The sequence below is a fragment of the Elgaria multicarinata genome, chromosome 4 (assembly GCF_023053635.1).
Source record: "Elgaria multicarinata webbii isolate HBS135686 ecotype San Diego chromosome 4, rElgMul1.1.pri, whole genome shotgun sequence".
NCBI classification, from domain to species: domain Eukaryota; kingdom Metazoa; phylum Chordata; class Lepidosauria; order Squamata; family Anguidae; genus Elgaria; species Elgaria multicarinata.
Genome location: NC_086174.1, coordinates 120376569 through 120404396, shown reverse-complemented (window position 1 = coordinate 120404396; position 27828 = coordinate 120376569). Strand labels below are relative to the sequence as shown.

General features: G+C 40.8%; 1 protein-coding gene across 1 annotated transcript in view; it reads right to left on the bottom strand.

Moving 5' to 3' along the window:
• Positions 1-27828, bottom strand: part of CSMD1 (CUB and Sushi multiple domains 1) — a 1175554-nt gene that overhangs the window by 18976 nt on the left and 1128750 nt on the right. The window contains exons 57-64 of the mRNA XM_063125095.1: positions 27572-27754; positions 22566-22742; positions 19153-19332; positions 18391-18564; positions 17531-17704; positions 8241-8314; positions 6552-6663; positions 4924-5103 (exon numbers count right to left, since the gene is read on the bottom strand). Coding sequence (XP_062981165.1) covers positions 4924-5103; positions 6552-6663; positions 8241-8314; positions 17531-17704; positions 18391-18564; positions 19153-19332; positions 22566-22742; positions 27572-27754 — 1254 coding nt within the window. The remainder of the gene's footprint in view (positions 1-4923; positions 5104-6551; positions 6664-8240; positions 8315-17530; positions 17705-18390; positions 18565-19152; positions 19333-22565; positions 22743-27571; positions 27755-27828) is intronic.

Here is a 27828-nt window from a genome sequence, read left to right as displayed (position 1 = left end):
TTAATTCTTTTTTGCCATACTATGTTTTTTGTGGGATGTTTACAAGGCCTCACCATTGCATGAGTTCTGCTTTCAGGACTGGATTAAACCAGTTCACTAAGTAAGAGCACACTGCTATAGGAGTACAGTGCAGACCAAATTGGGCTCTCTCTTACACTGTCATGATCTGACAGCAGGTTTGCATGAAGAGTGCTACTATCCCTGGGTTTTGTGCAGTGCTCTTCTTACGTTCTCCACAGCTCATATCTTGTTACTGCAAACTACAGGACATGTCCCTATTTATGGAGTTTAAAATAATGGAAGCAAAATGATGCTGCTGTTTGTAGTTCAGCAGAATTCAAGTAAGGGGTTAGTGGAAGCCTAGCCTGGGTTAGTGAAAATGACATATGACATACTGCAATGAGGCCATGCAGGTCAACATAGAGCCTATTCAGCCAATTGCTCTAGTTCAAATACTGTCCTGAATTAGTCCACATATGTCAATGTAACAATAAATCTTCCAGATATGATTTACCAAGACAAAAGAAATGTCAAAATAGTGGTCTCATATTTTGATTGTTGGATTGTGCTATGTATGCTTAGGATTTTTCTGTAAAAAAAAAAAAAAAAAAAGGATGAATCTTGAAATGTTATCTCAAATTGTTTCATCAGAATCAATATATCTGCCATGTAGGAATACTGTCCAAGGAAACCATTATAATGGGGCTTTATGTTCAGACAAAAGCCACAGTTACAGATGCAGTGTTAAATGACAAAGAGTAGAGGATGTCATCCAACTTAGTTGGATCACGTAATGTTATGGAGTAGAGTCCTGAGGGCAATTTTTGAGCAGGGGTGTTCTTAAGTATCTTTTTAACTTGTGCTGTTGATTTTTATATTGAGAAAGAAACATATAGCTTGTTTACCATAGAAACATGGAGATTTATATGAAAATTCTTTTCATATAAATGAAAACGAAAACATACATTTATTTTACCCTGCGTTCCTGCGTCAGTAATTAAAAACATTTACTTTGTTAGCACTATGTGTACATTAAACATTGAAAAGACACACGTGAGGAACATTAAGACTTGCAACACAAACTGAGATTAAGAATTATACAGTTATGACACACTTTCCCTTTAGACCCAATGTTGCTTTAGTTGATCTGTATAACACTGTTACGTACCTGTAGTTCTTCTCTGAGAGGGGCCCGCAAAACGACATTAATATGTCAGGCAAGCAGTGTCCATTTGACCTGATAGGAAACTATAGCAATGGTGTCAAGAGTTGCAGAGACACCGCTCCTATCACCTTTCAGCAGCCTGAGGCAAGCCAGGGTATACGATGGAGAAGGAAGACCACTACTTCTTCAGTTCTAAGTCCATCAGGCACCCAACTGATAAGTGATGGGATCCTAAGGGGAATTCTTTTAGAGTTTAATTTTTAGATTTCATGGTTGGTTTTATATTTTTTTAGTCCTGTGTTGTGTTGCATTGTATTCTGTCAGCTTTTTAATTGTATTTTATTAGTTTAGCTTTTGTAACCCATCCAGAAAGCACTTGTTATTGGGTCTGTTAAAATATAACCAATAACTAAAATAAAAGAGTAATCCTGCAGCTCTCAGATGGTGTATGGGGAGCCATAGGACACTGCAGTTCTGTCTGCTGCACAGAGCTCTGACCACAAAGGATGAATTCAGTAGTGGATCATTCCCCTTTCCACTCCCAGCCACTGCAGAAATCTCTGCAGTAGCCCCTTTTCCAAGGTCTCTGCTGTGATCTTGGAAGAGGACAGGGAGGGTGGAAAGGGGGCGTGTTGGTGTAAAGACCTCTCTGTTCTTGGGCCCTGCACCAAGGGAGAGCTAGACATACCCGTGAGCCAATTTAGCCCAAAATGCATCTATGGAGAAAAAGGAGGCTGAAAATTATCTATTGTTCCTCGCACCGTTGGATTCCTCCATCTGTTAAGCATCAGTCTCCAAGTGGATGTTTTTCAGCAGTCACTCCAAGTGGACGGGACTGTTGAGTGACTGCTGAAAAACAGTTACAAGCAAGCCACTCATTTCTTTTCTGCCTGGTCACATTCACACATAGTCACACTTGTGTATGATCAACCCTTGGGAGATTAGCAGAATACTTTCCACAACTGTTCTAAGTTAACTGCAGGAGAAGGGATGCAAGGCCAACTTCTCTTTTTCAAAGGGCCCAGTACCAGGCCTACTACCATAGGTCACAGACCGCACTTTCTTGGACTATAAGAAATTCCTGAGGAAACCTGAGCACATAAGGATTAGGTTTATATTATTTTAGAAGGTCAAAGTTTATAGGATTAGCTTCACAATTTAAGAGGCCACCACTTATACTTTTAGAGGTAGGGGGATACCCACCTATTAAATACAGCTGGAGCCATGCGGAACCTTGACCTTATGTCTAAATTAGAAATACAGCAAAGCACAACCTATTTTGGAAGATAACAGTATAGGAAGGTAAGGACCTTCCTATACCGTGTGTAACAATTGTGTGTAATGTTGTCCCAATGTTTGTTTGCTTTACATGGCCCTTGTCTATTAGTGATGCTCAATGGGAAATCTTTATTTTAGTTGATAATTGTTACACCATATTTGGTCCACTAGAAGGAATAGGAGAGAAGAAGTAATCTAATCAGATGTCCCGGTATTTAACATTTCCCCCCCATTTTCAATGCTGCATCCTTCCAGATTTTTCCACTGGTATCACATTGCCACCAGTTGCATAGGGGTGGGGGGAGAGACACCCATTCCACAACCCACCCATAAGCTCTGGGAGAAGAAAATACACAGATAGATTGTACATATTGCAGAAAATAAGAAATGTTTTATTTCCATAATAGACTGGGGGGAAATTGGTTGGTAACTGGTCACAGAATCACAAACTTATGTCTAGAAATCAACCGAGTTCTTATCCATTGCTGGCATACTCATTACAGGAAAAAAATTCAACTACGCTGACTACATCTTTTTAGTTTTCACCTTTATTGTACTTGTAAAGCCTGTCCATTTTTTGCTGTGCCTTTGATAGCTCTTTTGAAATTCCATCTAGTTTTCACCCATAAAATGTCAGTCTGTAATGGTTGATTGGTTGATTCAATAAACTGTGTCCTATGGAATGAACAATTATCTGGACCCTTAAGGGGCTTTTGTACAGCTCTATTTGAGCTGTAAGTAATGTCCAAGGGTGATGAAAAGCAACGGAACACATACAATTTTCATATGTCAGCTGTTTGAGAAAAGGTTCTCCCTTGTCAAAAAAAATCAAAACTCTTGGACTCTAAATGAGTTGGCTAGGATATTTCCCTGGGCCTTCTGTTTCCCTCACTAGATGCAACAGATATTTAGCCCAAGTCGAAGAGAGCCTTCTAACTAGTAGCATTGTTGCCCATTACTGCTTCTCATAGAAAAGCTATAGAAATAGAAAAGATTCCAGTATGCCGGCTTCTATCAAGATCAGACTTCCGAGAATCTTCCCCAGATAAGTTGAGCATGTGTAGACGCAACCTGCAGGCATGCTCTTTTGAGCTTTCCTGGTCCAGAATTGTTGAGGCATCAGAAGGGAAGTTACTAGCTTCACCTACAAGAATGCTAAGAATGGATTCTGCTTGGTGACCGAATCCTCCCATAAGACCTGCCAATTTCATCTGGTTAATAACCTGTGCAGTGGTCATTCTCACTAGCAATAGGACAATGTGTTTGAAGTGTGCCTTGGTTGAAGTCAGGATATAGGTATTGGTGTGTCTGTGGCAGAAGATCATTGCTCCAACTGCCTAGCCTGCAACTCCTCCAAGGTGCTCAGGTTCAGAGCCCATGACCAGCTCAGTAGGGTCAATGAGTTAGAAAAAGCAGCTGCATTGTGTTCCTCTCTTCAGCTGTGAATAGTAGCTAAAATTACCTCCTCCTTGCTACCTTGACGACAAGAGTATCAATAGAAAGGAAAGAAGGAAGCATGGCTTACACTCGCAGTATGGTTTCTGACACTGCTTTATTTTGCAGAGGTGCTGATAGCTGTGAGTCTTGTGAGCAGAACTCTTTGCCTGCTGGCCACAGCAGGTATCAGGAAAAGAGATATGTGTGCTTGATTATCACAGCCAATGGCCCTGCACTGGAACAAAGATACCTTTGCAACATGGTGAATAATAATAATAAGAGAGACACCCCAGCCATAGTCCAAACAGGAAAAAGGACTAAATATGCTACTGCCAGCACCATGAGCTAAATAGCAGGACAAAGACAACCTCTTGCTGCTGTGTCTGCTGTGGGTGTGTTCCTGGAAACATTATTCCAGCCAAAGAGAAGACTGGAGATACATGTGGCCGGGAAAGAGACAGGAAAAGCAAAGCCACTTAGGAAGAGCTCACCTCACCTCCCACCATATTTGTAAACTAAGCCATCTCTCCATCATTGCAGGATGGCTTGCCTTTGATTTCTCAGCCCAGCTAATCAGTTTCTCTCTCTTTCATCTTGTTCCTCCTTCCCCCCCCCCTCAATGTGACACTCCCCCAGCCCCAATGTGAAGGAGCCTGAGTGACACAGGGTTTCACCAATCATTGTCCCAGAGGGTGCAAAAGAAAGGAAGAGGGAATGGCCCTCTTTAGCAGTTAATCAGTGCAAGCTCTCAACAACTCATGACATTGCTTTACCAAAGTTTCCCAACAGGTGGTCCGGCCTAGTGCTGAGCACCCATACATGTAATCTGTGCAGCACAGCTCAAAGAAGAAACATATGTTGTCTTCAGTCTTCAAAATAGCACATCACTGTGATGAGTTGTTTGCTTGTTTGTTGTTTTCATCATTCTGTGTCTGTGTACTTAGGAAAGGAATAATGGATCACTTTGATACACAGGAGGTCTGTTAGGTTTAAACATTAGCAAGTGGAAGAACACTGAACCATTAATTCTATCAGTCACTTACTTTTACAAACAGGTGATTTTCCCGTCCATTTCATATCAGGCTTACATGTCCGGTGTTCTGATCCACCAGCAAGAAAAAATCCTGGCTGACACGTATACACCAAAGTGTAGCCTAAGGTAGGTAGATCTATCGCTTTGACATCCACATTTGCTGGTGTCTCTGGCTGTCTGCATGCATGAGCTGAAAGAGTTTAAAGGGATTTGGGGGTACGGGGAGTAAAAAAAAAGTAGAAATTAGGCTATATCCAGAATAAGCAATTGACATTTTATTACTCTAAAGAAAACGGTTTCATGCTTTGAACATACTGTTTCTGTGTTGATGTGCATATTATGGACAAAGAAGCAATGTAAGAGAGAACCGTGAAAAAGAAGGAATGAAAGGTATTCAGCATACTTTTTTCCTCCACACTACACGCTGAAAAATATTAGGAGGGTAACTAAGAAAAAGAAGAAAACCAAAGCACATGCCATGGCAAATTAGGCAGTGATCAGTACTATGAATTACTGAGCTGTCTTCACTCTAAGCATCACTTCTATTTCGGTGACTCAAAGAACCTTGAAAATTGCAGAGTGATTTCTCTGCTAAATAAATTCATTATAAACCTCTACAAAATAAAGGTTCCATAGAAAGGTTTTTATTATGCTACACTGACTACAGAAGCCACTGAAACTACACTTCTCTTCTCCTTTGTGCTCTGTTCATTTATGACATCTCAAAGTTAATTCGAAATGAGATAAGAACCTAAGGTCACTTTTGTTTCACATCAATGTATTTTACTGAATATGCACTCTGATGTCTTCTAACTGTCAAAGAAACCTAAATGTATTGATCCTCAAGCATTTCACACACTGCCTGGCATGATTACCCTACACTCCTGCATTGACTATAGGGGTAGGGTTGGAGGACACCCATCCCTGGGGCCAAGAGGCAGAGTCACATCAACTAAAATTCTTGGAATGCAGAAAAACCTTGTTGCAATCGCACATACAACCACAACAATATTACTTTTTCAATGTTTTATCATTGTTTATCAATGTGCACTTGTGCATCAATAATGTCAAAGAATGGGGGGAAAACACAAGCAAACTGAAGGAACTGGAAGTGGAAGCAAGCAGTGCGTATACAGTGCCTTGTAAAAAAATCAGAAATAACAGAGCAATGGGAGATTTCTGAATGCACTGGTTTCATTTCACAAGTATGGGTAATTCCGAAAAACTCAGATAAACACACAGATTAACGCAATTTTGGAAGGGTCCCGTATCCTGCGAAATTATAACTTAAACCATCCTTCTCACCCCACACAGGGCTGAGGGGTTTGGGAGGCAGTGGTCACATGATAGTGCTTTCAAACAAGGACTCCTGCCTTCATTTGAAACCTCCAATGGTAACTCACATTACAGGGCTGTATATGTGAGGAAATAAATGTATGGAAACAGTTCTGAGCCAGAATACTCCACAGTTGCTTTGATCACATGAGCAAATCCTGTTTCTGGGTTGTATCCTTATGGTGTGTGTGTGTGTGTGTGGGAGAGAGAGAGAGAGAGAGAGAGAGAGAGAGAGAGAGAGAGCATTGATTTATCATCCTGTTTTTATTAAACAAAGATATAAAACTGAGTATCTTTACTTACGAATGCATTCAGGCTGTATGCCGCTCCATGTTAAATTTGCAAGACATGTGCGTGTAGTAGAACCCTGTATATGATAACCCTTCCTACATCTGAAAAAGACTTTGCTCCCAACCTAAAAAGTTAAAAATAAAATTTAAGGAAGGAAAAACAATGGAACCCAGCAGTTTCATGTCTTGGCCACTACAGTGAAATATCACTTTGGAGATTTCCTTCTATTTTGAATTTCTATAGGGTGAATTCATATAACCAGTTTCCAAGAACCTGGGTATTCTTAACACATATGACTTTGCTTCCATTTGTCTGTGTTAAGTGAAAACGCTTTGTGATAAAAGACATATAGCTGACATTTCAAATAAATAGTCCATCACATGTAAGAAGCTAATCATCATACATGAGAAACGAGTTCACTGTATCCACCAGCATCAACACTCTTTTTAAAAGAAATATACATTTTACCTGTCAATGTTAAAGCCATTTGTGTTTTTCTTACGCTTCAACTATAGTTAAAAATGTTTCCCTCAAGAAATATTTTTCTCCTGGCTCAGGGGGGAAAAAAAACTGGTGACAAAAATTTTCTTTCCGCTATAGAGACAGAGCAACAGTTACACTTGAAAACGTGTCCTTTTATATGTATTCATAGACATTATTTATTTATTGTCTTTATAAGACATCTACAAAACAAATTCTTCAGGTGTTGTACAATTTCAACATTCATTTCCACTAGTAAGAAAATTGTACAGCAAACCATGGCAAAATGTTGGTCTGTCAGATACTTCTTCCCAATTGTATATCAGCAGAACAATGGGTTAAGAGAAAAGAGATAATTTCTGTATTTTTAACGTTTAGGAAGTGATTAGATATTATAGAGATGCGAAAGGCAGATAGAAGCTGTGATGGGAGACAAACCCTCCAGAAGAAACACATTGAATTACTTACTTCTTAATTACCTCAAAACCTTTGTGATTTTTTTTTCCTGAGGTAGAACCTGATATATTCATAAGTCAGCATAATGATAACTCAGTTGTGCTGTTTATGTACTTTTGTAACAATTTCTCAATTGCTCTTAGGATAGACTTTCAAGTTAATGACTTATACATAATTGAGGGATTATATGGAGAGCACACAAACAAGCAGGACACTGACCAATATGCATAATAATTTTAACTTCAATATTTGTGCTTGAAATTCATTGTAATGCACCAGTTAAATGAAATCACTTGACAAATTATCTCTTGGGACCCCCACATAAAGATCACAAATGTTAATTGAACAGTAACCATTCTGGACCATGCTCTTGTTATTCTTACGGCTATCGTGCAAACTGAGATGTTTTCCCCTCTTTACTTGGAAAAGAAAGCTTTTGTTCACATTATCAGCCTTGTGAGAGCTGTACAAAGGCTTCACATATGAACCCTCCAGTGAAATTAATGGAGAAGCCGTCTTGCAAACGGTGGAAAATTCCAAAATGCGTAAGCTTTCAAATGCTGAAATAAACCCAACACAAAACCTAGGTTTTGTGAGCATCTTTAAACCATGGTTATGTAGCCACCATGGTTAGGAATGGTTCACGTGACACGCTAAGCCATAATTCTTCACCACCATGGCTTAGTGTGTCATCTGAACAGGGTCATATATTCATACTATAACAGCAGAATTAAACAGAGTCCCATGTTGCAAAAAGATTATTACCTCATAGCCTCTAGAACTGTTCTGTATTCCATAATGAGGCGTACCAGGATCTGGGCAACTGTTGTGGGCAGGATCTGCAATTGTTAAACAGAAGAGGTATGGAATAGATTATGAGACTGTTAGACAAGAATAGGTTAGTTTTATAACCTAATTAGCAAAATTGCAGAAGACATTAATATGCATATTCACTATGATTATTTCTGGTAAATAAAAAGTACATTTAATAAAGTCATATTAAGACATAGTGCCAAGTTAAAACCGTATCTCTTGAATAACCAGAGGCACTTTTCATTAAATAGGTGACATCCAACATTGCACAACCAAATGTCTATTATCACAACAGAACTTTCCTGCCATCTCTTCAGTCCTGTACCCCTTTCCCCCATCTGCTCTGGAGAATCCCCCAACCCTCCAGAGCAGACTGGGGGGGGCAGGGGGCTTAAAAGGGGAAGGGCGATTCACTCCACTGATGGATGCTATTTCATTGGGAGGCACAATTGCATTTCACACAAATATCTATACTGCTTAAAATAAACATTCGGTGAGATACAGATTATTGGGATTCTCTTCAGTTGTGATTACAATGACCTCTTCTGACACATCCTCCAAAATAATTAGTAGTCTAGAAACCACCTTACATTTTATTTCCCCCTAATGGTGTCACAGAATTAGATCCAGTGTCACAAATCATATTTGTGAATTTAAACACTATGTTTATGTGTCAAGGAGCAGCATATTTTTGCCAGAATCTATTTATTTATTTTTATTTATTCATTAAAACCTAGGTATGCATGAAAAACAGAGAGGAACCTCTCTGTAAATTCTACCTTTAAAGAGAGAGATCCATCCATAAACGTGGCCTAAAATACTTTTAAAGGTGCAATCCTGCACATGTTTAGACAGAAAAAAGTCCTTTAACTCTCGGTACTCCCCAGTCAACATTTCCCCACTCCCACCATACCGGCTGGGGAATGCTGGGAACTGTAGGAGTTTTTTCTGTCTAAATATGCATAAGATTGTGTTCAAAGTGAATTTGCGGGGGGGGGGGGAGTAAATCACCATGTGTGAGTCCAAACAACAGGATAAATGGCAAGAGTTGGACCTAGACTTGTCCCTCTGCAGATGGAAGGACTCCTTCAATTCACAGAGGGAATCAAGATTCAGTGGTGGCTTTGTGCTGGAGGAAAGGGAAGTAGTGATTTTCACTGATTCCTCTTTCTCCACTGCAGCCTTCAGCATCACTTTTAATGGCTTTTCAAAGAGCACACACTGAGAAATCAGTGAAAATCTCTCTTCCTCCAGTGCGACTGGATCTCAAGTGAGCTCAAGTCCAGATCCACTTGCAAATTCCAAAACAACGTAATTTCAGCTACAGTAAAATGTAGCATACATTAAATAATACTTCTGTCTGCTATGGCAAGTAGGGATAGATAAAGCTGTCCATTTTGGTTGCTCTCAGTTTCTGATTTTTTTTCACTCCTCAGTTCATTCCATCCCATTTCCACATCAATTTGCAACTTTTTTAAAACAACAACAACAACAATAATTTTACATGAAAATTCATATGTATTTCCATGCACAATTTATTCTCATGTATACACATTTTTGTTGGCAATTTTGCCTAATAATTTGTTGCAATTATTACTTCCTTATATAATTCTCTCTCTCTCTCTCTCTCTCTCTCTCTCTCACACACACACACACACACACACACAAATATGTGCATTTGTGTGTGCACTCTCCCCTACAGACATTTTTTAAAGCTATTTTTGATTGGAAAACTGCATCATAAAGTTCTGAGAAGTGCAAATATTGAAAGATATGGGAAAGAATTGCATATTGATTCATGAAGTGTTCATTTGATAAGTTCTTTTCAAAATGCAAACTAAATGACAATCTGGTCATGAAAACCATATGGGATCTGCACATTTATTATTGACACTAGGATTGTCCATAAGCAGTAAGTCCCATACAATCTACCTGTACAGTGCTTGTGCACAGCTGAATAAGAAATGAAGACTGTTTTAGGCGTTACTCCTTTAACATCTGAATTGACTGCATATCCTTGCCTGCGATCATTCTGTTGGAAAAGACACATATACCCTTTTTCCAGCTCATTTGTTCATTCTTCCCAATGGCTTCTGGAATTTTGCTGATCATATTTTAATCGGGAAATGTGTATGCCCTTTCTATGTATTGTAATGTTTACACGCTCCTGAAGATTTATTGGTATGCACTGCAGTCATGCCTTTAAAAAGTATCATCAGACAAACCCATTCCTGGCAGCCTGCATATTCCTACTTCAGAAAACACTGAGTCATTATTTAGACTACAGAAGTGGTGGCTGAATTATTCTTACCAATGTTTCTTATAGCAAGCACATAAAATGCATTTTAAAACGCATGCATATGTGTCTGGGAGCCCTGGTGCACCATCACCATCCCTTTCCTCCCTGAAGAGTGGCAGGTAAAATCATGAGGGGGGAGGACCGCTCCTTCTGCTCATTCGAAGGCTCTAAAGAATTCTTGCCATGTTCTTGCTTCGCATGCACAATTCCCAATGTGGGACTGCAAAGTGGGCATGAAGATGAACTATATCTTAGCGTGTACAACCAACAAACATACACACACACACACACACACACACACACACACACATACGTTCCTACTTTGTCAAAGCGACTACAGAGCAGAACCAAGGCCTGGACAACACAGAGAGAAATTGGCTCTGATTCTTAGTTTCTGAGATAAACATGAGCAGAGAGTAGGTTTAAATGCCATCCAAATTGGATTTCTTAGTGCATCACCTCATTTTCTTCCATTCCATGAAAGGTTGCCATTCACTCTATGGAGAAAAATAAAGTGCTGTACACGGGGACAGTAAGTATGCCCTCCACATCCAACAGGGGGTGGGTGGATCCTGCAATGGGAGAGGGTGAAACGTGCAAAGGTACACAGAGGGCGCATGCAGACTTCAAGTCCTCCACACATGCACATCTCACACTATCGCCCCGCTCGTGCTCTCCGCTCCTCTGATGCCATGCTTCTCGCCTGCCCAAGGACCTCCACTTCCCTTACTCGGCTCCGTCCTTTTTCTTCTGCTGCCCCTCACGCCTGGAACGCTCTTCCAGAACACTTGAGAACTACAAACTCAATCACTGCTTTTAAAACTCAGCTAAAAACTTTTCTTTTCCCTATAGCCTTCAAATATTGAGTTTGTTCTGACTCTATACTGTTAGCTTCACCCTACCCGGTGCCCGTTTACACTTCCCTGTGCCTGTTTGCATTCTCCTTCCCTCTTTATTGTTTACTACAACTTATTAGATTGTAAGCCTATGCGGCAGGGTCTTGCTATTTACTGTGTTATCTGTACAGCACCATGTACATTGATGGTGCTATATAAATAAATAATAATAATAATAATAATAATAATAATAATAATTCATCATAGTGGCAGCATTTTACTAGTTTGTAGTAATTTCCAATGCACAGTATTTGTAATCATATAATAATGGAATCAGGATATGATATTTCATATTTCTTTCCTGATTTCAATTTTCAGTGCAGGTCAGTCACTTTAATCATTCTGTCACTGGAATATATAATGGACATATTTACAAAGCAAAGCTTAAAGGCTTCAGAACTCAGACAGATGGGAGCCTAACACATGACTTTTTTAAAAAAAAAGTACTTGAGCAATCAAGGGACTTTTAACTTCATCAGCAGTTTGACTGTGCATCTGCTAATGGGAAAATAAAACAATATACCACAAATGGAAAACAATCTTTGATTATTTTTTTAAATAGGTAAGAGTAGACAGATTTGCAGCTGCAGCAGCCAAATAATGGTAGCAAGAAAAAAAGTACACAGTGCCACCTATTGGGAAGTGCTGTTTACAAAGGATTACTGTTACTGTAAAAGACCTTAGCATGAAATTGAAGTTCTGATTTACTCCCTCAACGTTCCATTTCCCTGTGAAGATCAAAGTTCAAATATTTTCACATGATTCATGCTGTTTAGTGCTGCCCTGTAAAAACAGGTCTATAGATTCGGAAACATAATGTGGTACAACACTTCCTGGACTGTACCATTCCACATTGCAGGTGGAAGATTACATGTTGGAATCCTATCCTATGATAGATGGAAAAATTAGAGCCTAGCCTCTCCTTGCTGTGCATGTCCTGTTTCAATACTGATTGCAGAGGATCACTCCCTATAAATGTACAACCTACAAGGTTTTGAAAGAAATTAGTAGGCACAATACAAGATCCACACAGGAAGCAGCGCTAATTAACGGATCTTAGGTGCAAACAATGTTCACAGGGTTTGGGTGGAGTCAAGTACATTTTCTTTTAGCCTGGGTGTCTTGTGTATTAGACAACAAGCGTGTTTACCACGTGTTTTTAGTAGTAGCTGTGATGATTTGATCCTGTTAAAGCCTGGCCTGATTCACTCTGCTGTTTTATACTTTTGGCTGCTTAGCCAGGGGATTATCCCATTATGATTTAGTGAAGTTTGCCAAGCCCTTCACATGCTGGATTCAGTCTGTTTTATTCAACCACTTCTGCTAACACACACTACCCCTGGCATTCTGATATGGCACTGTTGATTTACTTATTTATGAAAAAGTAAATAAACCACTTAATATTTCTTTTTTAAAAATCCCTAAGCGGTTCCAGTGTTTTAGAAGGAGTGCACAACATACTTCTTTTGAACATGTTGATTGGTTACAACATTTAGAGCGAGAAGGAGAAAATTATCAGCTTGGCCAACTGCCTTCAGCAAGTTATGGGTCAGGCTTTTGTGAACCGCCCAGAGAGATTTTTGTGAACCACCCAGAGAGCTTCGGCTATTGGGCGGTATAAAAATGTAATAAATAAATAAATAAATAAATAAATTAAGAATAGTTTTGCTAAGGCTAAGCACCATCTACCTTTCCCACAGGAACCAGGAGGATTCTTGCCTGGCAGTATTCTGTAAATTAAGGAAAACATCCAAGGAAACCATGTTATCAAAGTGCTTTATAAAGCATTGTGAGGAAGGCAGAGGGGGCAAGCCTTAGAGATGCCTTTTTGACTTCAGCCAGAGGATAGTCCATACACTGTTGCTTCCCCTATGTAGCTTCTGTTCTTTTCTTCTCAGCCTCTCCTTCTCTTCGCCCTTTATTTACAACCTTCCTGCTTCTTGACTTCCTTGACTTGTGCATGTGCAGGGGTACCACTAGACTGGGGCTTTCCCCTGCGGTAGCTTTGGAGTGGTGGCAGGTGATCTATATGACGCAGCTGCCACTCCAAAGCAATCCAGGGCCGAAGCCCCAAAGCTCTGCTCTAAAAAAGTCGAGCCCTTAACCTGACTTTTTGGGCTTGGAGTGAGGTGACGATGGCATCTGCCATCTGTCGCTCTTGCAACAGAGCTGCTGCGAGGCATGCCACAGCCTATGGCAACCACTGATTGGTCGCCATCGGCTGAGTAGGGAAGGCAGTAGACCAGCAAGCCGAAAAATCGCTGGACCACCTCCACACCTCTGCAGACCTTTGTTTTAAATAACAACAACAACAACAACAACAACAACAACAATTAAAAGGGGGTAGATATTCTGAGAGGGAGGGAGCACCCCATTCCTCCTCTCTTGTTCCCTCCACATTTAGCTGAAAATGTGACCCTTTGCATTTACAGCATAAAAAATAAAAGAACAAAAAGAACAAAATGTAGGCAGATAGATAGATAGATAGATAGATAGATAGATAGATAGATAGATAGATATCTCCTTGGGAGAGGGGGTGCGGATGCTCCCAGGTGCCCCTGAACATGTGCTCTTGGGTAGGCGCAGTGGCGGGGCCTTCAGGAAAGCCCACAATTGCGTTCCTTCTGCTGTAGTTGGTTGCAAGGAGCACCAATGCAAGGGCCTCACGCTGCCCCCGTGCTGCTAACCCGACAACCGTCAAGATGAAGGCCAGGTTTCTTACTCCCATATAGGCAATTATTGCTTATGAGAAGGCTAAACGTAACAGGCTGGCTGTGAGAAGACTGCTTCTTCCCAAATAGTTCTTCTCCCCAACCAGTCTTTCATTGTCTTCTACCATTCCTCTCATGGTGCCTGTTTCTGTGGCAGGATCTACACGACTGCTTTAAAATGGTTTATAACAGTAGGGGCAACTGTTGGGCCCAAGACACACTCCATAGACAGTTTTCAAACCGTTTTCAAAGTGTCATATCCTGCTTGGTGTAGATCTGGCCTTCATCTGGGGGCTTTAAGAAGGTGGGGTACCCCTGAACTCATACAAGTACAATTAGGCAAAACAACCGTTCCATGTGTTAAAAGTTAAATAAATTATTAGTTGAGCAGTGGATGGTGAAGCAGTTGCTTAGGCAAAACCGCTGGTGATCCCTGCATGCCAATCAAGAGGGAAACCCTGGGATGGAGGCAAGGGGCACCTTAGGCAGCACCCTGCAAGCACAAAGTTAATGACAGGATAGTCACCCTTGCTGACCTCAGCTGTCTGCAACAGAGGTGGGAGCTGCCTCTGCCTCCTGATGCTTAAACGTAGGGAAGAGAATTCCACTTACCCTTTCAATTGCCACCTAGTGAGTGTCAACAGTTTCACCACCTCATTGTCTACTACTGTGTGCCTTAATACTTAGATATATTACTATTCATTTAACTCTCTGAACATTAAATAAAATTGCACAGTGTCAATACTGTGAGTTTCTTCTCCCTGCTCCCTTTTTTTAGAGGGATCTTCACAGTCTTAGCAATGTGCTAGTGAACATAGTCACTCTGGAGTAGATTAATATGACTGCTAAAGTGGTCTTAAGGGTTTGTTGCTTACAGGTAGAGAGACATGTGAGAGGAACAAAAATGAGTCTTTTAACTGTGGGAAGATATTTCAAAGGAAAAAGATCAGTCACAGAGTAGAATTATTACTTTAAATGGATGGTTTTCCATTGGCAGGATTTCCTTTAACCTGAGAGTACTGAATCAGTTTAACATCACCAACATTAAGATCAAAAACTCAACCCATAGGGACAAGGTCACCAAACTGTACAGGATTGAGTTACTTGTCATTAATGCTGCATTATTTGTGAGATGAAGAAGACAGTGGAACTACTTTGTCTTATTGTGTAAGCTGGCTGACTTTTACCCTTGTCAAGTGGGTAGACAAGAGAGGCTATAGGAGGGTTAGAAAAGTACTGCAATGAAGAAAAAGGCTGCAGGAAAAATGCTTGAAAGTAAAATTCTATGGTTTGAGATAAAGATGATTGTTTGGAAGTGGATATGACAAAAGATTGAGCAAAGATTGTAAGCCTATGCGGCAGAGTCTTGCTATTTACTGTTTTACTCTGTACAGCACCATGTACATTGATGGTGCTATATAAATAAATAAATAATAATAAAATAAATAAAGTGAGAACTGAATACAATCCCTAAAAAATAATAAACAAATAATATTATCCTAGAAAGAAAATTATGAAAGTTCATAGAACCATAGAATAGTAGAGTTGGAAGGGGCCTATAAGGCCACTGAGTCCAACCCCCTGCTCAATGCAGGAATCCACCTTAAAGCATATCTGACAGATGGTTGTCCAGCTGCCTCTTGAATGCATCTAGTGTGGGAGAGCCCACAACCTCCCTAGGTAACTGGTTCTATTGTCGTACTGCACTAACAGTCAGGAAGTTTTTCCTGATGTCCAGCCAGAATCTGGCTTCCTGTAACTTGAGCCCATTATTCCGTGTCCTGCACTCTGGGATGATCGAGAAGAGATCCTGGCTCTCCTCTGTGTGACAACCTGAAGAGTGTTATCATGCACTCTTCTCTTCTCCAGGCTAAAGAGCACTAAATTAAATTGTGAATAATAAATGTAAAAGAACACATGAATTCCATTATGACACCCATTTTGGGTATGAATGTACTGATTTAAGGGATTCACACAATCACCCAGGGGACAGGATGATTTCCTTGAAATCCACAGTCAAATCTGTCACAGTTCAGATGATTAAAAAGCCATTCTGTGATTTTGTGCCAGGTACCTTACTGGACAATGCAATGGAACAATTACTTAAGCTGATCTTAAATAGAGTGATTCCTTCCATGTGTTTAGGAAGTAATTGATTTTTGAATCTAAACATGTTTGATCAAGCCACTTTTAAAAACAACAACACCTCACACAAAAATCCCTTACATTACCACTGGGACGAATCCTGACATCAGTAGGGTATACAGGTAATTTGCATTTGTATTATGTTGAACTGATTCTGCAAGATGTTGGAAGTCTGCATAAAGCATCTCAAAGGATCAGATGCATTTGATCTTATAAAATGTAGATGTATACAGTATTTTCTAAGTTTCAACGAATCTGTATGTGCATGGGGTTCCATTCTGATTAAAAATTACTATCTTTAGTATCTCTAGGTGGCTTCTTCCATTGATAGGCATCAAACCTGCTTTTGACTATATCAGAAATTGTATGGACACACGTAGCTGGGATCCAAAGGCAACCTGTGAGAGCAGAAAGGTACTGCTGCTCATGCAAAGTCCCTTCCCTACATATTGCTGCTTCTCCACTCCTGCTCTGGCCCCTTGTGCCTCATCCCAAGCTGGCCCCCAACCTTCAAGAACTGATTGGAGGGATGTGCAGAGTGGGAAAGACTGGTTGATGAATGGGACTTCACTCACACGTCTCTGAACCCTATCACCTATCTATCTGTCTGTCTATCATCTCTACACACACAATGACTTTATTCCCAGCAGTCAGGGAAGCAAATGTACAAATGTATTGTTAAATGTGTAGTACCTTTAAAAGTATATACTAATGGATTATACACTCAAGGTTTTCTTTTCAAGGAAGGGGGGAAACTGTATTAAGTGCAAAGTTAAGGCTTATGGTTAGGGCAATTAATAGTGCAAACTTATCCATGTCTGCTCAGAAAGAAGTGCCACTTGTTTGTGGGGCTCATTTCCAGGTAAGTGGGTATGTATCAGATTGCATCCTTAAGCAATCAAAATGCACTTCAAGTATGGGTTAAGGACAATTCCTTAAACCTTAGGCATATCTGACTATCACCATGGAATGATAGGAATATATTTTAAACATAGGATAGAGGATATTTGAACTCATTCATTCACTCACTTAGACCAAAGCTTCCAAACCAAAACAAAATAGGCATCGCCATGATTTTGTGTTTATCCAACTCTGTGCATGGTTTTATCTTCAACTATATAGGGAAAATATCATTTCCTGTGTGTAAAGTGGCGTTTAGGCTTAGTGCAAATAGATAATTCTAGCAATTACCGATGCATGTTGGCTGAATCCCACTCCAACTACCATCTGCTTGGCATATTCTCCTTGAAGATCCTATCAGTATCAAAGGTGGTCTGCACTGGAAAGATACTTCAGATCTGTAGGTGAAACTTTTACCATTGAGTCGCCCTTCAGCTGGAATACCAGGCTCTCCACAGAAGACAGCTGTAAAGGGGACATGTCATATAAAGGACTATAAAACGATGTGTACTAGACATATCATCACAACAAAATACTTGTTTTGTGGATACAAGGTAGAAAGCACCACACTTCTTACTGAATTTATGTCAAATCATTGATGTCTGAGGAACAAGATTTCTTAGATTTGTGAAAATTAACTTATTGCTATCTTAATTTGTTCTCAGTATTGCATCTGTTGATATATTACAGCCATACAAACATTCACGTTAACTTGGATGCCTAATTGTATAATTTAGGGAGCACAATGTTCAGAGGACAAGCAGTTGCACATCAGGTGGCTCAAGTGGAATGTGCAACTGGCTGCACAATGGGTTACCCAAGCATAAGGCACAACCATGCTTGCCCAAACGTAACTTTAGGTAGATTCTTCTCTTGTGGATAAGTTCAGAACCTAGTTTCCCCTAGGGCAATTTCATTTGCACTAATGGAATGACACAGTTGGACACTGCCCAATATCTCCGTTAGTTCTCAAAGCAGCATACAGTAGCTGCTGCCACCCCACCCCCGTGCCTTGACCTTTCATACAACACTTCCTTTCTGGCCCTGCAGTCTCCTCATTTTCCCATTTATGATTTTACACCATTACACCATGACATAATACTTTTTTTTAAAAAAGGGGGAGGGAAAGAATCATTTTTTAATAAACATACGCAGGCACTGTGGGACCTCTCCCCTCCATACTCCTCGTCCTTCACATGAAAGGATAGCAGAATTGGAAAGGTGATACCCATCAGCACAGCTGTAACTTATACTTGATCCCCAGTGAAAATCAGATCCTTCCACTTTTCCATACAGCACCTGGGGAGGTGGACCACATGTGATGGCTAATGTAAAAAGAAGAGAAAAGCTTTTTAAAAAAATTAAAAACTGAAGAAAATATTAAACTATAATAAACTGACATACAGTGTAAAAGTTGCATGTTCTGTATTCCATTCTTCCTGAATTCCAGCTGAACTAGGAGAATGACTATATTTACCTGAGGGAATGAAATGGCTCTTAGAATTTGATGGTAGTACCCTTACCTGCCCTTCAAATACTTCTTGAACATTGATTCTGCACTACATTTTCTTACCCATTTTAAGATAGGTGGATGAAGTATTGCCTCCTCCTCTTAGCAACAGCCTAGCCCCAAACATTAGAGAAAAACATCAGGCTCATGATTTATTTACTCAATACTTCTAATATTTCTGTTTTCCACAATTTCATTTCTGCATCCAGATTGTCATATATATATCTTGCATATATATATGTGTGTGTGTGTGTGTGCGTGTGTATAGGCATATATATATTAAAAGTTTTCCACCTTACCTTAGAGTTAATAAGAAAGATCATGCTCATTACCAATATAACAAAGCCATTGTATTTATGTAATAGCTGAACAACAATATTTCTAAGCTGGTTAAAGCCCTAACCTTTGCAGATGGGTTTACTCTGGTTCCAGGTGCCGTCTTTGGTACAGCGTATAGTGGATGCACTGACTGGCTCCATCAGGTATCCTGGATTGCATTGATAGGTTATCGTCTTATTAAAGGTGAAATCATGTCCAAAATGAATGCCATTTGATAATTCACCTGGGTCTCCACAACTGATCACTAAGCGAGGAAGCAACAACAGAAACAGTTATTTTGGGTTGTAGTCGTTTAAAAACAAAGCATCCTATAACACATGTGCATAAATACATAACAATATATGCCATCCAGAAATCTGCATGCACAGCTGTATACTTTAGCTTACATTTACATTCAAGCAGCCCCTTGCTGAACCACAACGTGACTTGTAATCTAAGGGAGTTTTAGCAATGTGTCTATGCGCACGCACTCACGCATAGGTGGTGGGATAGAGGTGTGTTCTGCTGGAGTGCAAATATCATCAGAAGCCCCTGACAGAGCATCTATAGCTTGTAGCATGTGTAACTGGGATCTCACTGGATTAGGAGCAAATAGTCTGATCCTCAAAAATGAGTTGTGCTCACAAACTGCAGAAGCTCCTGGATGCCCAAATCTATGTAAATATTGCACAAACACATCTGTACAAATTCTAGGTCACATTCTCTCCACCAGGACACATTTTTAGGAGTTCTACTGCATATATATCTTTCTGTTTTGTTTTGTAGATAACATCTCCTTTATTATACATGCATACACTGTAAATCCCAAATCTGGATCGTTTCCAGCAAAGGCTGAAAGAATAGAGGGATATTTTTTATAAAACTGTTGTTCCTCAGAAGCCACATTTCCTAAGTACTGAAACATGATGAAAGACTAAATTATACTATTAAACAAAGCATTACAAAGAGTGTATATTTAGAAATAATAATGATGATGATGCAGATTGAATTTCATGTGTGTCATTGTAAAATGTTTACAGGTAGAGCCAACAAGCTTAATGGATTTCTTTGCAGAAGAGCCATATAGATGTGCTTCTAGCCAAATACATCTGACAGGACAATTCTATGCATGATTATTGGGAAGCTGGTCCCAGTATATCAAAGTGCTTACTCACAGGAAAGTGTATTTAAAACTGTAGCCGCCTAAGCCTTCAAATATAAGCATACTTACTTGGATGTAAGTCCATTTGATCCCACATAATCAAAGCAATTTACATTCTTTCTTACAGCTTGTGTAAAATGTGGTGGCCAGATAGCAAGGACCAGATTATCTGAGCATATAACACTGATTCTGACCCACTTGCAATGACTGCCTATATGTTTCTGTGCCCAACTCAAGGTGCTAATTTTGACCTATAAAGCCTTACATGGCTCGGGACCACAACACCTGTTGGAGGCCATCTCTCCCAATATGAATTTCCTGTACACAACAATCAACACCTGAGGGCCTCCTCTGAATGAGTTTTAGAGGATGGCAACAAGCAAGAGGGTGTTCTTGATGGTGGCCCCGATTGTAGAATGCTCTCCCATGCGAGGTCTGCCTGGTGCCAACATTGTCATTTTTTCGGTGTCAGGTTTGGTGCATTCTCTTCCCTTTCTTATTGTTTTATTATGATTTTATTAGAATGTAAGCCTATGTGGCCGGGTGTTGCTGTTTTATTCTTTTACTATGTACAGCACCATGTACATTGATGGTGCTATAAAAATACATAAATAAATAATGTTAGGATTTTCCTGGGCCTAATCTACACCAAGCAGGATATTGCACCATGAAAGTGGTATATAAAAGGCAGGAACCACACCAAGCATGATATAACAGTATGAAAGTGGTATATAGTATGTGTCAATGGGCCCCAACAGTTGTCAGTGCATTTCAATACTGCTATAAAGCAGTAGTGTGGCTCCTGCCTTTTATATACCACTTTCCTACCACTTTCATAGTGCTATGAAAGAAGAAGAAGGACCGAGGGGACAGGAGCAGGCAGAAGTAACATCGGGACCTGCTCCTGCTGGACTCTTCCCCCCCCCACAGGGCAAACTGCCATCTTGGCCCTGTGGGGAAGAAGAAGGACCGAGGGGACAGGAGCAGGCAGAAGTAACATCGGGGCCTGCTCCTGCTGGACTCTTCCCCCCCCCCACACACAGGGCAAACTGCCATCTTGGCCCTGTGGGGAAGAAGAAGGACCGAGGGGACAGGAGCAGGCAGAAGTAACATCGGGGCCTGCTCCTGCTGGACTCTTCCCCCACACACACAGGGCAAACTGCCATCTTGGCCCTGTGGGGAAGAAGAAGGACCGAGGGGACAGGAGCAGGCAGAAGTAACATCGGGGCCTGCTCCTGCTGGACTCTTCCCCCCCCCCCACAGGGCAAACTGCCATCTTGGCCCTGTGGGGAAGAAGAAGGACCGAGGAGACAGAGCAGGCAGAAGTAACATCGGGGCCTGCTCCTGCTGGACTCTTCCCCCCCCCCCACAGGGCAAACTGCCATCTTGGCCCTGTGGGGAAGAAGAAGGACCGAGGGGACAGGAGCAGGCAGAAGTAACATCGGGGCCTGCTCCTGCTGGACTCTTCCCCCCCACACAGGGCAAACTGCCATCTTGGCCCTGTGGGGAAGAAGAAAGACCGAGGGGACAGGAGCAGGCAGAAGTAACATCGGGGCCTGCTCCTGCTGGACTCTCTCTCTCTCTCCTCCCTCCCTCCCTCCTTGACTCCTTTTCCTTGTGTGTCATGTCTTTATTAGATTGTAAGCCTGAGGGCAGGGACTGTCTTTTTTGCTAAGTGTAAGCTGCTCCGAGAGCCTTTTTTGGCTGAGGAGCGGGGTATAAGTATGGTAAATAAATAAATAAATAAATAAATATATCCTGCTTGGTGTAGGTTAGGCCCTGTACTCTGAGGCATTTGACAGCATATAATGAGGCTTCTTAACTTATTTGTTTTACCAACTCGTGACGTTATCAATTGTTTTTAGCTGTTTTAAATTGTTTTAACTTTTTGTATGTTTTAACCCTTCCTGTAAAAGACACCTTGAGTCTTTTTTTTTTAGAGAAAGGTGTATAATAAATTTAATAATGGGAAGTATCAAATGTGACACAAGCACTAACATAAATTATGATGCATTAATGCAAAGCCAATAGTGTTAACTAGCACAACGGGATTACATGGAAAACCCATCTCACTAACTAGTGGTATCAGCATTGTGCCAGAGTTCCCTTACACTACTGTGATGTAATTTCCATTAGCATTTGTGTCATGGATGCTGCCAAATACTACTATTACTACTACTACTAATATGGCAATAATAATAATAATAATAATAATAATAATAATAATAATAATATCTAAAGAAAACATATTTCTTTCTATGAGAAGAATGGCATGTTCTGTACAAATACTATTTTCAGTCTTTAAGCATATTGTCCACAGGGTGTCAGTTCCAGACCTGCGCAGTCTGGAGCCGTGCCAGTCCATGTCCCGTTGGCTGTACAGTGCCGAGTAGTTAGCCCTGAAGTCTTGTAACCTTCCCAACAGGAGTAGATGACTGAGCTGGAGAATGAAATCCCATCACTGTAGATTATCTTCCCATTGGCTGGTGTTCCAGGATTTCCACAAGATACAGCTGTCAAAATTGAGAGTGGCAGGGAAGGCAAAAGAAATTTGATTTCTCTTATAAATTGATACAGATTTTTTTTTTAAAAAAAAAGACAGTAGCTTCTCAGTTACTTCATTTGTGATAATATTATGATATACATTAATACGAAAGGTTAAAAAATGGAGTTCCATTATTGTCTGCCATCATTATTTTACTTAATTAGCTACAGATGGTAAAAAAAAACTCTTTGCAATGCATTTGCAAATATAAAGCACAAAACAAGATAAAAATGGGTCAGGGGAGTATCTAAAGCATTGGAACATTTTTTCTTAGACATTTTCCCTCTTTTAAGCTGAAATCCTAAACATGAACAGAGAGCTCTCATACCAGTTTGTTTCCCAGGATATGTCCTGGTAATAGAGTCATTTTCACCAGGTCACGTGAAAGTTTAGTGCTCAACTGCTGGGTGTGGTTATGCAAAGGACAGCGCCTCATTAAATGTGAATTAACTTTCCTTGCGGTTCTCCTTGAGATGATATTTTGCAGTAGAACAGCAGCCTTCCTTTGATGCACCTCACTCCTAGTCAAATTATTGCTAATAAGGAAGTGTTAGAGCTCCAGTCTTTTTCCTTGAGAGCAGGGTCCAGAGCTTCCCCACAAATGCCCTACCCTGCATTTGGCTTGCCTGACTGCAGGGGGTGGGTGTAAGGGTGGGTGTGGAGGGGGACGAAGGGAACACACCAGAAAGCCCCAGCTTTTGTGGGGCTTGGTGGTGCCACTGGCTGGAGGAGGGGCTTCCAAGTGATATTCGTCTGCGGAGCCCTTCTCCCAGCCCCTTCGAAGCATGGCTCCCTCCCTCCCTCTACCCAGAGAGGGTTTAACTGGTTGCTCATTTGAGGCCTGAGTAAGAATTTCTGGCACACCGTCCATTTGGCTTGCTGCGTGTCTTTTTGCCTGCTTCAAACTGTAAGCGGGGTGGGAGCGTCTTAGGTTGATTTGGTAGGTTTCTTTTGGTTCACATTCCCCTAGGTAGGCTGGTTTGGGCAGGCTGTGTTTGTCTGGATAGGGATGGTGGTGACAGGTGATGTCTGACGGCCTCCCACTGAGGGTTTCATGGCCCCAGTGTGGGGGATAAGGATTGTCTATGGGGCCATCTCCCCCACACACCTGGTGTTTTGTAGCCCAGGTGAATGTGGCAGGGGATATCCCCCCTTGCCCCAAATTGAGAAATACTTCGGGTGCCACTTCTATAATTGAATCCAGCAGGCAAAGAATGTTTCGCCCAATTACACTGACTGGCTAGTGCCAGCATAGTGGAGTAGCTGCCCAGGGATCCCCCTCTGCAGATCAGATTTAATCAATGTGGCCCAATTTTCAATCCATACAGTTGTGTCATCTCTTTATTGTCTCACCTCCTTCACTCGCAAACAGTTCTGTTGCAGAGAAGGAGAGGGATGGAATTAAGATTCTTTCTTTCTTTTCAGTTACAAAAAGTGCCCCACCAAATTTTGAGGAAGGGATTTTGAGAGTCAGCGTTTTCAGGTAGGTGAGGTGAATGTACCACACTTTCCCTACGGCTACCAGCATAAAATAAAATTGCAAAAGGAAGAAACTGTTTCCCCCCCCCCCATGTTTGCGCCATAGACCCCTCCTCCCCTGAAATGCCCTGGTTCAGGCATTTGGCTGTTTTGAATTGAGACTTCAATTAGAGCTGAGCAGAAATGCCCTCTCAAAATTCTCCACCATTTGTGGTGGGGAGAAGTTGGTGGGACAATCTCACTGAATGTCTCCAGGGGAAGGAGAAATTCTCCTATAGCTTCACACAAGTAGGGGGTCATCATTGGCAGGGGTTGCAGCACAGCACAACTTATTTTGCATTAACTAAGGGTTTGCGATGGGGGTGGAGGCAAGTCTCAAAAAGAGTAACTGTGATGGCAGCCTGGTCCCCATTTACAATGTGTCATATCTAGCAGGTACACTAATTCCGGAGCATTGCGGGAGAAGAGAAGGAAGGTGACCAACTTATAAAATTAATTGAAGCCGAAGAAGCTACAGGCTGCCAGAAAGATGATTGTACAATGAAAGATAAGACAGCACACGCTGGCTGGGACTCGAGGACCCCCCTCCCCCGGATGCTAGTCTGCGGAGTCCTGTGCTTGCCTGATTCAGTGTGCACTGAGTTGGGCCAGTGTAGGGATCCCTGCACCCCTTGCCAAGCTGCAAAATGGCAGCTCACCTTTTTTCATAAAGGGACCATTTACGCAAAATTACAGACCATTTACGCCTGTAATTTTGTGTAAAAGCCCCCCCTTTATGGCTGCCATTTGCGCAAAATGCCCCGTTTAAAACAAAACAAATAAACAAAAGCTGAGCGGCCATTTTTATGCAAAATGGTGGCTCAGCAAGGAAGTGGGAGGTTGCATGCCATTCGCCTCGAGCCTGAGGACTGTTCAGTGGATCAATAAGTGTAGTGAGGCAGGTTGGACAGACAGGGTGGGTCTAGTGGGCAGCGTGGGTGGAGCTGAGTCCTTCCATCCCTACTCACACACACTCCTCGGCCACCTCATAGGTAAGGGAAACATAAGAACCCTGAACCAAACCCATGGTAATTTCTTCTTGAAAATCTTTTTGAAAGCAAATTATTTTCTATGAAATTGAATGAGAATGGTAAAAAAAAAAAAAAAAAATGGGAGAAATTTTCAGCACCACACTATCTCCAATCAGCTTTGTTATTTAATCAGTTTCTAATGTAAAAAGATACAGTAGCTAGCGACAGTGTGCACATTCAAGTAGTCTTCTGGATTCTTTCTGGAATTAATTGCATTCATAAATGACAAAATATGTGTGAGAGGCTTAAAAATGCAGTATGTGGCATCACACATGAAAATGCTCACAGGCACACTAGTATTTAAATGTATGGCATCAATTCAAGATTTGAAAGAACAGTGAAAGATTTTACTGGTGGGAAATAAGCTGTAAGCTGTGGGAAGATGGATTACAGTCTAGAAAAGAGAACAGGTGGTTATAATAAATTAAAATAGGAGAGGTTCATAATCACTTTGTATGCGACCTGTGTGTATGCTGAGTTTTTTGACAGGGGGAAGAAAGGTGAATGAAGGATAACTTGTGAATCCAGATCAAAATTTGCCTGCAGCTCATATTGGTAACATATGATACACCCAGGCCTTCTCTGATTTCATCTCACTGACTTAAGGTAAATGCTTTCCCCACATTGCCTGTGAGCTTGAACAAGACAAGAAACTTTTCATTAAACCATGGATGAATAATCAGCAGCCTGCAGCCACACCAAGTCCTTAAAGTAGCTTTGCTTGGGAAAAGTGTGAGATTATTGGTTGTGTTTTCTTCCTTCCTTTCTTTTTTTCCAACCCTAATGGGTGCAGTTTAGAAAACATGGTAGACTAGTTTCGATCAGAAAGTTTTCATCGGGCTCACAAAAGAGCAAACATAAAATACTGTGTTGTTTTGGCCCATTGGGCAGGCTCCAGCCAAAAGTTTCAAATTACCCCATATTTCTGGAGCTGCCACGATGATTTGGATGACCATCATCCTTTCAGATTTTTTTTTTCTGACCGCACTATTTATTTATTTATTTATTTATTACATTTCTATACCGCCCAACAGCCGGAGCTCTCTGGGCGGTTCACAAAAATTAAAACCATTCAAAGTATAAAACAACAGTATAAAACCATAATATAAAATACAATATAAAAGCTCAACATATGCACTACGCTACAGTATTGAGTTGGTACCTTCTTTTTGTGTTTTTTTTTGTATTGGTTACCAGTACATATATATGCACTGGTTAAATTGCAACACAAAAAGGAATCAATTCACAAAAAAGAATCATGATGCGATTACGTTCTTTTTGTTTTGTTTCAGAGGTTCAGATGAAATTGGGGGGTGGGGGCATTTTGATCAATGCCCCCAAAGTAAAATCAGGCAAAATGGTTTTGGAAGAGTGAGATGATTTAGAGGCAGAGCGGGCTTACCCACTCTTTCAGTCTCTTACCTTTCCCCTTTTTCTTACTTCTGATCTTTTAAACACTTTTCTGATATATATATATATATATATATATATATATATATATATATATATATTAATTCTAAAGCTGCTTTGGCAGCATAGCAGCAGCTATACAGCTCTGGCCATTGCCAGAGTGCCTCTGGTAATGATGTGAGCACACCCACATTTGTTTGTATCTTTCCCAGGGGCACTCTGGGAAGGAAGAATGGCAACAATTCTTGGCCGCCTTGAGGCCCAGTATTGGGCAAAAGGTGGGATACAAATAATAATAATAATAATAACAACAACAACAACAATGGCCAGAGGTCTGCTACTGCTGCTGCACTACCAAAGCTACTGGAAAAGCCAACAGCGTAAAAAACAGTTATAAAATAAGAAAAAGAAAAATGCTTTAAAGAAACATGAATAAAGAAAAGGTAAGCTGTCCCTCTCGCTAGAAGAGTAAGCACACCCCCTGAAACTATTTTGGAGGTAATTGCAGGAGTCAAGTAATGGGGCTGGATCAGCATCCAATGCCAGGGGTGGGTTCAGGAGGTGTTGCCCCACTTTCCTTTATACATGTGGAGTTCCTCCATAAGATTAATGCATAAATGGGGCTATAGTCAGAGTGGAATGTGTGGGAACAAATACGTGGAACAATAATTAAAAGGGGGAAATCCATTCATTCCTATTAATATCCAAGATCTAAGTTAAGCACTATATTTTAAAGCCCCAATATGGTTTTGTTTATTCCAAGGAAAGCACCTAGTGTTATGTTTATGGAGCTGAAGTTATATGAGTTGGAGCCAATACTGCAGCAATTACCACTGACCTTCACACACTGGTTGCAAACCAGACCAAGATCCATTAAGGAGACATGTTCTTTCTGGAGAACCTCTCAGCTGGTAACCCATTTCACAGGAGAAGCGTAGTAGGCTTTTTATCTTGAACTCATCCCCCAGTCTAGACCCATGGGATGGCACACCAGGATCATCACAATATCCTGGGTTGTTTCCTGTAAAATATAAAGAATTACAATGCAAATTATTTTGTCTTTCCAGGCTTCAATGCAGTTTAATGTCAATTGCT